The sequence below is a fragment of the Toxorhynchites rutilus genome, chromosome 3, assembly GCF_029784135.1.
Source record: "Toxorhynchites rutilus septentrionalis strain SRP chromosome 3, ASM2978413v1, whole genome shotgun sequence".
Taxonomy (NCBI): Eukaryota; Metazoa; Arthropoda; class Insecta; order Diptera; family Culicidae; genus Toxorhynchites; species Toxorhynchites rutilus.
The window spans coordinates 221,372,669-221,385,933 of NC_073746.1; the positions used below are offsets into that span (position 1 = coordinate 221,372,669).

General features: G+C 45.6%; 1 protein-coding gene across 1 annotated transcript; it reads left to right on the top strand.

Annotated features, from left to right (window-relative positions):
* Positions 1 to 1,257: 1,257 nt before the first annotated feature.
* Positions 1,258 to 6,636, top strand: LOC129773943 (uncharacterized). Its single transcript, XM_055777619.1, has 2 exons — positions 1,258 to 4,653; positions 4,756 to 6,636. The coding sequence occupies exons 1-2, from the start codon at positions 1,258 to 1,260 to the stop codon at positions 6,634 to 6,636; spliced, it is 5,277 nt and encodes a 1,758-aa protein (XP_055633594.1).
* Positions 6,637 to 13,265: the final 6,629 nt, after the last annotated feature.

Consider the following 13,265-nt stretch of genomic DNA (forward strand, 5'->3'; position numbering starts at 1 on the left):
GATGGTGGCCAAGCCCTCATTAACGGCCAGGAAGGTTCTGCTGTGTGTTTGGTGGGATTGTCAAGGAATAAAGGGTGTGTCACATCAAATTGCATCACGGAAAAAACGCTGTAGAAATTTAATTTTTAGGAATTATATCTTCAGCTTTCGCTTATAATCAGATAAGAGTGTATATATCACGTTGGCCATGCTTCACTGTCAATTTTTCGTAAATTTGGAAACATGTCGTCGAACGAAAAAGTGCGTCGTGAAATAATCCTGTGCACTGATTTCGAGTATCCGGAGTTGTCACATCGGGACATCGGTAAGATGCTGGGAATCGTCCAATCCACGGTCAGCAGAGTACTAAAACGATACTTCGAGAAGCTAACCATCGACCGGAAGGTGAAGAACGGCAAAAATGGATGCTCCGTCAGTGAAAAAGATCACAAGCGCGTAGTTAAGCAGTTTGGACGTGATCCGAGAAGTTCGGTCCGGGATGTCGCCAATAAGCTGAATTTGTCAAGTTCATTCGTCCAGCGGACCAAGCAGCGGGAGAGCCTGCGTACATACAAGGTTCAGAAGGCTCCTAACCGCGACGAAAGGCAAAACATGGTGGGGAAGACGCGAGCCCGGAAGCTGTACACCGAAATGCTAACGAAGCCGCATTGCCTGGTAATGGACGACGAAACCTACGTCAAAGCGGACTTTCGTCAGCTGCCGGACCTGTTGTTCTTCTCCGCAGAGGACAAATTCAGCGTTCCGGAGGAGATTCGCAAGCAGAAACTATCCAAGTTTGCCAAAAAGTACATGGTGTGGCAAGCGATCTGCTCTCGCGGAAAGCGGAGCGCCCCCTTCGTGATGACCGGCACGGTAAACGGGCAGGTTTACCTTAAGGAGTGCTTACAGAAGCGCTTACTACCACACGTAGTAAGGTCTCCACTACAGCACACCATAGTGCCTCCGCATTCGATAGTGCCGTCTTTGGCGCAGTCAACTTCAACACAACAACCCTCGATGCACCCGCCTCTGGTGCAGCCATCACTTTCGAAACAGCCAACACTACAGCAAACATCGTCGATGCCGACTTCAGTGCAACCACCTTCAACATACCAATCTTTGGTTCCGTCATATTCCATGTTACCTTCATCGGTACAATCTTCAGGAATCCCGTGCTTGACGCATCAGCCTCCGGTGCAGCCGTCTTTAGTACAGCCAGCAACAGTTCAATCTTCTTCAATACAACCGGCAACACAGTCATCATTGATACACCTACCTATGATGCAGCAAGTTCCAGCGGAGCCTGTACCGATCCTGCCTTCAGGACAGCCTACTTTCATGCATCAGATTCCGGTGCATCAGCATCATTTCCAGCCGCGTCAGGGGAATCCTCCAATCCATCAACAGCCGCCACCGTTTGTACAGCAGTCAGCGGTAAGTCAGATTCACATTGCTAGCTTGATGGAGCAATTGGATCTCTGCAAGCGACAAATCGAAGAATTACGTCTTGCAAGATCGGAACGTGAGGAACCAGGTAAGAGTCAAGCCTTTCACGATGGTAACAATAAATACTATATCTTTCCGAGTTTGCCTTCCTTACCGACCCAATACCCTCAGCAGCAGCTGAATGAACAAATGCATTCATTCAATAATAGCGAGGAGCAGCTGCGTCGTCTTCACGCGCGCTCTCGTAACGATAATTGTAACCCTAATAATCAATATCCAAATTCAAATCGACAAGACCACTTCCCCTCGGCACCCGACCAGTTTCGTCCAACTTGTTATCCAAGTCAACAGCAACTAGCGGCACGGCAGTCCCTGGCACGTCATCTACCAACTTTCTCCGGCAACCCTGCTGATTGGCCCATATTCATTTCCAACTATGAATATACTACTCGAGCATGCGGCTACAACGATGGAGAGAACATGGTTCGACTTCAACGAAGCTTGAAGGGGCAAGCATTGGAAAGTGTTCGGAATCGTCTCGTATTACCATCCGCGGTGCCGAATGTCATCGAAGCTCTCCGATTGCGGTATGGTCGTCCGGAACTTCTCATCAACGCTATTCTGCATAAAGTTCGTTCGATTCCCTCTCCTCGATCTGACAGGTTGCAAGGTTTGATTGAGTACGGATTGGCGGTGCAGGAACTGTGTGACCACATCGAAGCTGCGGATCAGCGCGATCATCTGGCGAATCCAACGTTGCTCCAAGAGCTTGTCAACAAATTACCATCGGATCAGAAGATGATGTGGGCAGCCTACAAACGAGGACTTAGTGTCGTAAATTTAAAGACGTTTGCGGAATACATGACAGGTGTGGTGCAAGATGCAACGAGTGTGGTGAACTACGAGCCAGAGCACAAGAAAAGCGGTAGTAGATCCAGAGAATATGTGAACTCCCACGCGACAGATGTCGCACTACCATCCACGTTGACAAAAACAACGAAGCCTGGTGACTGTATCAACTGTAACAAATCTGGACATAAGATGCGAGAGTGTGATGCTTTCAAATCGCTCAGTGTAAACGAACAATGGAAGCGGATTCGATCATTGGGTGTTTGCCATATCTGTCTCTTTGCGCATGGAAAGCGATCTTGCCGTAGCGACAGCCGTTGCAACGTGAGTGGTTGCCAGTACCGTCACCACTCGCTACTACATGGAAGGACGCCAGTGCAGTTGATTCCTCGGATCGCTGAGAACCATACGCATCGCTTTGTCGATTCCGGTGTCCTCTTCAGAATCGTTCCCGTCACGCTCTACGGTACCACAGGATGGATAAACACATTCGCGTTTCTGGACGAAGGCTCGTCGCTGACGCTCATCGAAGGTGAATTAGTGACTCAATTAGGGATAAGTGGAAGTTCGCAACCGCTCTGCCTACGATGGACTGGGAACACATCTCGCATGGAGAAGAACTCTCAAGTGGTTACAGTTGTAATATCAGGAGTAGGTCAGATGCGTCAGTTCAAGCTAGCCAGCGCAAGAACGGTCGAAAATCTCAATTTACCAAGTCAGAGTTTCAACTATGGCAAAGCTGCTGAACGATACCCATATCTGAGGCAAATTCCAATACAGAGCTATCAAGGAGCAGTTCCGAAAATTCTCATCGGTCTCGATAATTTGCGTTTGTCATTGCCTCTGAAAATACGTGAGGGAGATGGGCCATCTGCAGTAAAAACACGATTGGGATGGTGCGTGTACGGACAACAAATAGAGCAACTAAAGGAAGGTTACAGCTTCCACGTCTGTAAGTGTGACAGCAGCAGTGAAATACAGGAAACTTTGAAGCAGTTTTTTGCTGTAGAAGAGACAGGAACTACGATTCACGTCGCTCTCAGCAAGGAAGAGGAACGAGCACAACACTTGCTAGAGCAGACAACGAAACGGGTGAATGACCATTTTGAAACAGGCCTACTGTGGAAAAAAGACGACATACATCTTCCAGATAGCTATCCCATGGCTGTGCGTAGGCTGCAATGCCTCGAGCGTAAACTTGACAAGGATCCTGCATTACACGAGAATTTCCATCGACAAATTCAAGAATACCAAGATAAAGGTTATGCTCACCGTGTGACGCCGGAAGAACTCCAGAAAGCGAATCCAGCGAGGACATGGTTTCTACCCTTGGGTGTTGTGACCAATCCCAACAAGCCCGGGAAAGTGAGGGTTGTTTGGGATGCTTCAGCAAAAGTTGGAGGCGTCTCGTTGAACAGTATGCTGCTAAAAGGTCCGGACCAGCTCACAGCATTGCCTGCAGTTCTCTATCGATTTCGGCAGTTCTGGGTGGCAGTCAATGCGGATTTACAGGAGATGTTCCATCAAATCTTCATACGAGCGGCAGACAAGTATGCACTCTGCTTTTTGTACCGGAAATATAAAACACAGCCATTGGAGGTGTTCGTCATGGATGTGGCGACTTTCGGAGCAACTTGTTCTCCTGCGTCGGCACAGTTCGTCAAAAACCTGAACGCAAAAGAACATGCAGAACAGTTCCCTCGGGCCGTGGATGGTATTCTTCGAAGTCACTACGTCGATGACTACCTGGATAGCTTCGGTAGTGTCGAGGAAGCGAAGCAGGTAGCGGAAGATGTGCGACGTGTGCACCGTGATGGAGGTTTCAATCTACGCAGCTGGAACTCAAACTGTAATGAAATTCCGCGACATCTGGGAGAAACTAAAGCTGTTGACAGCAAGAACTTATACATTGGAGTTGGAGAAGCAACGGAACGAGTCCTAGGAATGCTTTGGAAGCCAACTATGGATGAGCTCTGCTTCTCTACAAGAATGAGCGATGAGGTACGAGCTCTAATCGAAAGAGGTAACGTGCCAACCAAACGACAGATACTTCGCTGCGTGATGACGCTGTTTGATCCGCTCGGACTGCTTGCGCCGTTTCTCATACACGGCAAAGTCCTGATTCAGGATTTGTGGCGCGCCGGAACCGATTGGGATGAAGCTATTGGAGACGTCTCCTACGACCGTTGGAGAAAATGGGTGGAAATGATTGAGTTCGTGTCTACCATAAGAATCCCGAGATGCTACTTTCCTCGAGCAAACGAACAAACCTACAAACGGGGCCAACTGCACGTCTTCGTAGATGCGAGTCCTACGGCGTACTCCTGTGCCGTTTACCTTCGTGTCAAGGATGAAAATGGAGTTATACGCTGCTCCCTGGTATCTGGGAAAGCTAAGGTTGCCCCTCTTAAGCCTATGTCTATCCCAAGACTTGAGCTTCAAGCTTGTGTTCTTGGAACACGCATGCTATAATTTGTGCAGGAAAACCACACGATAAGTGTTGGAAGGCGGATTCTGTGGACCGATTCCACTACAGCCTGGCACTGGATACGATCGGATCCTCGTAATTTCAAGCCATTCGTAGCTCACCGTGTAGGAGAAATACTGGAGAACACGAATGCTACGGAATGGAGGTGGATACGGTCATGCTTCAACTCTGCTGATGAAGCAACCAAATGGGGATGTGGTCCATACTTTTCAGAAGAGAGCCAATGGTTCGACGGGCCGAAATTCTTACTGAAATCCGAGTGTGATTGGCCATGCTCTACACCACCTTCTGTAAACATCCCAGAAGAAATTCGACCATCTGTGCTGCATCACGCTACAGTCGAGCGTATTATAGAATTTGAGAGGTTTTCGTCTTGGGATCGATTGAATCGTGCCGTTGCCTACATTTTACGCTTTTCGCATAACGCCGTTAAGAAACATCCGAGAAGAAGTGGTCAACTGATGCAGAACGAACTTCGTGCAGCAGAAACTATCATCTTAAAACTCGTTCAATGGGAGTCGTATGCGGATGAGAGAAGTATTCTTGAACGAAATGAAGACAAGCCGATTAACGAAAGGAAGCCGTTGGACAAAAGCAGTGGGATTTACGAATTAGTTCCAATTATCGACGAGAATGGATTGTTACGCCAGTATGGGAGAATTGGGGCCGCGAGAAACATCAGTTATGACATGCGCCATCCAGTGATTTTGCCCAAAGATCACTGGGTAACTAGACTGATAGTTGAGAAGTACCACCGTAAATATCGACATGCTAACCCGGAAACTGTCGTGAATGAGATACGTCAAGTCTATAGTATATCCAAACTTCGTTCTCTTGTCAAGAATCTATCACAAGCTTGTATGATGTGTAAGCTACGCAAGGCTCGTCCGAATATTCCGCCTATGGCTCCATTACCACCAGCGCGTCTAGCCGTGCGCGTTCGCCCGTTCAGTTACGTGGGAGTGGACTACTTTGGGCCTCTGCTAGTGAAAGTCGGAAGAGCCAGCGTCAAAAGGTGGATCGCGTTGTTTACGTGCCTTACAGTACGTGCGGTACACTTGGAGGTAGCGTACAGTCTGTCAACATATTCATGTGTTTCGTGTGTGCGGCGCTTCGTAGGGCGACGTGGTTCGCCAGTGGAGTTCATCAGCGATAATGGGACCAACCTCCAAGGAGCTGAACGCTTGCTGGGGGAACAAATAAAGCAGGAACTGTCGGCAACGTTTACAAATTCATCGACAAGGTGGACCTTTATACCGCCCGGTGCCCCACACATGGGAGGCGCATGGGAACGGCTTGTGCAGTCCGTCAAGAGAGCCATGATGGATGCGTACGCTGAGGGGAAGTTGGATGATGAGGGTTTACAAACGTTGGTCGTGGAAGCGGAAAGCATTGTGAACTCAAGGCCTCTGACCTACCTGCCTCTGGATTCTGCTGAGTCAGAGGCGTTGACACCGAACCATTTTTTGATGGGAAGTTCGAGTGGCGCCAATCTACCGGATACAGCACCGGGTCCACAACAACTGCCTTTGCAAGATATGTGGAATCAAATACAGCAAAAATTGGATCGGTTCTGGTATCGCTGGATCGTGGAGTACCTGCCAGTGATACGAAGACAACCAAAGTGGTTTACCGAGGTCCGACCAATACAAGTAGGGGACTTGGTGCTGGTAGTCAACGGTAATGAGCGTAATTGCTGGATACGAGGACGGGTAGTTGAAACGTTTGTCGGGACCGATGGCCGAGTTCGGCAAGCCAAGGTACAAACTACAGGAAGCATTCTTAGACGACCAGTGGCAAAGCTAGCGTTGTTGGAGGTGAAGTGCAGTCTTGGTGGATCGCAAGATGCACCGGGGAGGATGTTGCCGCAGTAGCAATGGAGTTGGCAACACTGGCAAACAATTAACGTGTCAAGATAACATCGAAAGCTGCGGTGTAGCTACAAATGTCACGCAGTATAAAAAAAAACAATAGACCTCGAAAAAATAGTAGATTGGTCCAGTTGCGTATGAGATAAAAATCATCATTTAATTTAATTGCAAACGTTGAATTTATGAAATATCGGGATTGAATTTATAAAAGGTTACCGAATTGTAAGCTCAGAATTTATATATTATTTCTATTTTTGTGAACTAAACCTATTATATTTTCAGTTTTGAAGCACGCCAAATAAAAGCTGTCAAAACTCAGTAATTTCTTTTAATCGATCCCGACAATCTTCAAAAAATTAAAAAAGGTAGTAAGTAAGCAGCACGAGGGCCCGACCATCTTCTGGCCGGATCTCGCTTTGTGCCACTATTCAAAGGACGTGTTGGAGTGGTACGAAGCCAACGGGGTCACCTTCGTGCCAAAGGAAACGAACCCGCCCAACGCGCCGGAGCTTCGCCCAATAGAGAAATATTGGGCGATTATGAAGCAGGCCCTCCGGAAGAACCCAAAAGTTGTTAAATCGGAGGCGGACTTCAAGAGAAAATGGATTTCTGTTCAAAAAAAACTACAACCTGACGTTGTACAGAACCTTATGGACGGGGTAAAGAGGAAGGTGCGAGCATACGGGCTTGGGCTCGAAGTATGAATAAAAAGAAAATGCCAAAAGTTGTTTAATAGTTTTTATTTTACTGTCTAAAATTTTCAAAAGGATCGGTCTACTGGGCGAATTTCTACAGCGTTTTTTCCGTGATGCAATTTGATGTGACACACCCTTTAATCTATTATGAGCTGCTTCCCTATGGCCAAACGCTCAATTCGGACCTGTACTGCCAACAACTGGACCGCTTGAAGGTAGCACTCATGAAGAAGAGGCCATCTTTGATAAACAGAGGCCGCATTGTCTTCCATCAGGACAACGCCAGGCCACACACTTCTTTGGTGACGCGCCAGAAGCTCCGGGAGCTCGGATGGGAGGTTCTTTTGCATCCGCCGTATAGTCCGGACCTTGCACCAAGTGACTACCACCTGTTTTTGTCCATGGCGAACGAGCTAGGTAGTCAGAAGTTAGCCACAAAAGAGGCCTGTGAAAATTGGCTATCCGAGTTTTTTGCCAATAAGGAAACGAGCTTCTATAACAGGGGTATTATGAAGTTGGCATCTCGTTGGGAACAAGTCATCGAACAAAACGGCGCATATTTGCCTTAAAACAGATGATTGTAACTAATTTTATGAACAGATGAAAATTCAAAAAAAATACCGCAGCCTAATATTTCTCTGATAGAACATTTCGGATATCCCTGCATAATGTGCGCTCAGAACAATTCAATATAGATGCAGGTGTACCTCAAGGAAGTATCCTTGGGCCCTTTCTGTTTAACATTTATACTGCGGACTTCCCACCGATTCCCGGTGATTTGTCTCAATTTGCCGATTACACCGCTATTTTGTATAATAATCGCGTAATCGCTTCTGTGACTGGCAAATTGCAGGGTGGTCTGGGTGAGTATTACACCAGTTGGAAAATTGTTATCAATGCGGCAAAAACTCAGACTATCCTATTCCCGCATTCAAGATCGTCTAGACTTGTTCTGACGGATAACGTAAGAATTTGGTTCGGTGACTCAATTATTGAATGGTCCAAGGAAGTGGTTTACATAGAACTCACACTAAACAATCATTTTATCTTCATATCTCATGTAGGGAAAATCTTCACAAAAGACGGGTGGGTAATGTCGGGGACATAACCGGAGTGACGTAGGACTATACAAAGGGGACAATCAAAATGATGGCTGTGATAGGGAATGCATAGGTAGTCATCAGCTCATTCACTATCATATATTTCACTATTGAGCACATTACGGTACCATAAACTGTGGTTTCGTAGACGAATGAATTGTAAGATTTGTAGTCTCCGCAAACAAAGTAAATAAAAATGAAAAAGAACTGAGGTTTTAGAGACGAACTCTACGATCTATCGAGAAATAGACGAGCTATAAGCGTTCTGAAAAACCAACAGTAAATACAGGGACGGATGACCTTCGGATTGAATTCCTTTAAAATAATAACAGAGCAGCAGAAAATGCATAGCTCATCATATTGCTCCTTAGTTATGTTTCTATACAATGCAGATGTAACGTCAGTCAACTTTCAACATCAGTTATCAACCAAAGAAAGCAGTTCTTGCTACCGAGAAAATTCGTTAATGCCATCCTGCATACAATGTGTTGTAATTTGAAGCCACTTTTAATTCAGAAACGATTGCGTTTGCCACTCGCTGAAACTAGTTGTTGCCACCGAACCGAATGTGCTCTGTTCTGTAGGCGGGTTTTCTTATTGTCGTGAACAGCTTTGCAAGCCAACTCGAGCACTCCGACGGCCGAAACTCTATAACCGCTGTTAGGTATACTGGTGCTCCGGCACCAATCCGTTCGGCCTAGTTACCCTTGCGGAGCAATCAATGAATGCGACCAACAAGGAACTGCAGACCTGCACGGCTCGAGTGGGACTTTGCCTTTCCCTTAACTTGTCCTCCTTTGTCACGTCCCCACGTCCAAGTTGCTGCTTGTGTTGCTTTGTTGATGAGATGCGAAGCGTTGTGAAACGATGCCATACAACCACACTGGTTTACGGTTTGAAAGAAAATGAGATATTTTTTTTGGGGTCCGCGCATTTTGTACTCAAGTAGTACACGCTCACAGGATAGAGATGAATCGGCAGACTCGGCCAAAGGGGCGATTCCAACGAGACGAACGAATGAGCGTTAAAGGGCAGCGATGGCAAAAAAATACATTCATTACGATTTGTTCGCTCGTTGGATTCACATGCAGTTGTTTCTAACAAACACGAAGACACCGAAGACTAGTGGAATAGTGGAAAAGCCGCCAAAAAGTTCGGCACGGCGCAGAAGAATATCTCGGAAACCGACAAGAAGAAGGAGAAGGAATCATATGCTATCTACATCATAAGGTTCTGAATCAGGATCATTCCAACACCGGTTTCTCATCGAAGGCGATGAGCGTCATGTGCTTCGTCAATGCATCTTTGAGCGTATCGTAGCGGAAGCCTCGCGTCTGACCCACTACAATAAGCGGTCAACCATTACGGCGTGGGAAATTCAGTTCACAATCAGTCTGTTGCTGCCCGGTGAACTTGCATGCGGTTTCCGAAGGTACCAAAGCGGTGACGAAGTATACCAGCTCCAACTAAAGAGCGTTTTCCGACTGCTGAAGCAAACCCTAAAAAGGGTCCTTTTCAGAACCACAAAATCATCTTTAATCTAAAGAGTTTATTGTTTTGTTATCACTCGATATCCCCATCTTGTTCGGCTAAACCTTCCTGTTTAGCGATTGCGTTTGCCACTCGCCACAGGATTCACAGTTGGAAAATTTCTTCCCATCCAGCTTGGGACATGTTGTACTGTAAATTACATTTAATGCGACATGCCATTTAATGCGACATTGGAGGCGATTTTAACCTGTAATTGAACATTTGCGATGACAGTGGTACAGCTTTCACAGTTGGAACATTTCTTCCCATCCAGCTTGGGACATGTTGGGTCATAATTTGGACCCCGAACTCTATGTTTACAAAAATGTCCAACTAAATATGTCGCATTACAGGTCCGTCTAATTAGCTAAATGTCAAACTAAATTTAAACTACTGTACTTTCAATCTGGAAGCAATTTAAGAATTGGTGAAAATTGAATAATCGAGAAAGTCTCCAACCATCAATAAGCTCAGCACAAACAAATTATGAAAAAATCAATTTGTGTTTTATTATTATTTTGGATAATATTTTAGAATGCATTGAACTGTATTTCGTAAACTCTTTTATGAAAGGTTTAATAGCCCTGAAAAGCGCCTTGTTTTATGGAATGGTTCCAATTTAGAAAACTTAGTACTCATGGTTTTTAAAAAAAAAACCATTTCGAACGCCTTGCCACCTTGTTCTGGATTTGCCACCAAAGCAGTTTGTTTTTTTTTTCTTTCTTTATTAAAGAGATTTTCAGCCAAAGGCTGGTTCATCTCTAAAAACCAAAGCAGTTTGTATAAAGAACAAACTTTTTTCTTCTGCTACCTGCTGCCGTTTTGCGATTGCGTTTGCCACTCGCCACTCGCTGCAACTGCCTGTTGTTGTCTTGATGTCCACCGAACCGAATGTGGTCTGTTCTGAATGCGGGTTTTCTTATCGTCGCGAGCAGCTTTTCCAGCCAACTCGATCACTTCGGCGACCGAAACTATATAACACCGGCTAGGTGGACTGGTGCACTAACTTACGTGGTACTAACGCGCTCGGCCTAGCTACTCTTGCGGAGCAATTGGCGGATACACATACGGGGAACTGGAGACCAACACTGATCGAGCGGGATTTTGCCTTTCCCTTCACTTTTCCTCCTTTGCCATGTCCAGACATGGCTGCTTGTGTTGGTTTGTTGATGTGTTGTGATGCGAAACGATGTGGTGTACGGTTTGGATGAGAATGATCGTTACGGTTGGTTGGTTCTTTGTTTTTAAGAGGCTTTAAACTTTGCAGTTCATTCGCCTCTGGATTGTTACGGCAGCGGAGCGGGGATTTTTAAGCTGGCTCGAGAATAACGCATGTGTGAGACTGCGACCAATGTTTCGTTCATATTTTTTCTTTTTCCTTTCCAATCGTGCTTCATTGTACTTCGCTGCTGCTCTGGTTGCCCGTTTTGGTCGGTACGATTTGAGGAGCACAAAATGGACCAATCAAAAATGGGCACATATTGCATTTGGACAATGCTTGATATGTCACAATTATTCAATTATTTATCTCAAGAAAAATGATATGTTATTCGTTATTATAGATGCGTAGATATATTTCCTATCAATTGATGCAAAACCCTTGGCGATCTATTGAGAAATGCTCGAGTTATAATCGTTCCAAATTTTGCATTTTTTTTCCTACTTGTTCAGTGCCTAGATTTTCATTTCATATCTTCCGGTTAGACGTCCTACGTCAAAATGTGACATTCTGCTCCGGTCTTTGTATTCATTGATTGACAGAAATTCTAAACTTTGTCTGAAAAATCAGATTGCTGTCTATAAACAGATTACATACCCTGCAATTGAGTATGTCGTTCCTGTCTGGAAGGGCTGTGCCCGGATACATAGGTTGAAACTTCAGCGCACTCAGAATAAATTTCTCAAAATCATTCTGAACCTGCCCTTTTAGACGAGAACAGCGGAGGTTCACGAAAGAGTCGGCCTGCGAGGTAAAACTCCAACGAAGGCGGCCGAAAAAAATCGTGTAGTTTATGGACCCGATACTGTAACGATTCGCACAACACAGCGTTGGTTTGATCGATTTCATTCTGGTGTATCGGCTGTCGAAGATACACCCCGTACTGGTAAGCCAATCGTCGTGGGAACCGATAAAACCGTTGAAATCATTCAGACATGCATGTGAGCACTCGCTCGATTGGCCAGGAACTGGGTATAGACCATAAAACCGTTTGGAACCATTTGCAGAAGATTGGATTCCAAAAAAAGCAGGATGTATGGGCACCACACGAGTTGACGCCAAAAAATCTTTTAGGCCGAATCAACGCCTGCGATGCACTGCTGAAACGGAACGAACTCGACCCATTTTTGAAGAAGTTGAAGACTGGTGATGGAAGTGGATCTGCGATCTGGCGTCCAAAAATGGAAGTAAAAGTGCGAACCAGCCGAAATGAGTTGAAAGTCACTATGATAGAAAAAGACAAACAACAACCTAAAGCGAAAAAAGTCGTGGTCGAAGCGCGGTGAGCCGGCCCAAACTATCGCCAAGCCCGGATTGACGGCTCACTATGAGCTGCTCAACTATGGCCAGACCCTCAACTCGGTTCTCTACTGTGAGCAGCTTGACCGTTTGAAGCAGGCGATTGACCAGAAGCGGCCAGGAATGATCAATAGGAATGGTGTTGTTTTCCATCAGGACAACGCTTGGCCTCACACATCTTTGCTGACCCGCCAGAAGCAACGGGAGCTCGGATGAGATGTCCTATTGCACCCACCGTATGGTCCGGACCTGGCTCCAAGTGATTATCATCTCTTCCGGTCCATGCAAAACGCTCTTGGTGATACTAAGTTGGCCTCAAAAGAGGCTTGCGAAAACTGGCTGTCTGAGTTTTTTGCAAATAAGGTGGGGGGGGGGGATTTATAAGGGGGGGATAATAAAGTTACCTTCTAAATGACCACAAGTTTGCGAACAAAACGGCGCATATTTGACTTAAATTGGATAATTTTAAGTATGTTAAATAAAGCGTCAAATTTCGTTCAGATTTACGACATTTCTTTTTCCCCAACCTTATACATAGTATAATCTATATCACAATAACGATTTTGCGTAATGTGCATTTGAAATCCCTTAATTTAATCAATCATAATTACGAAATTGGTCATCTGATCATGAAAATTGTGATTTTGGGTAGCTGCCATCTTATGTATAACGATGGTCGCGATAAAATCGGTTGGTTTTCGGCTTATTTTGCGTGCTCCATGGTATATTCCATACAGTCAGTTGTTATCAACGAACAAAGGTAGATAAAGTCGTGTCCCGCATGTTGAA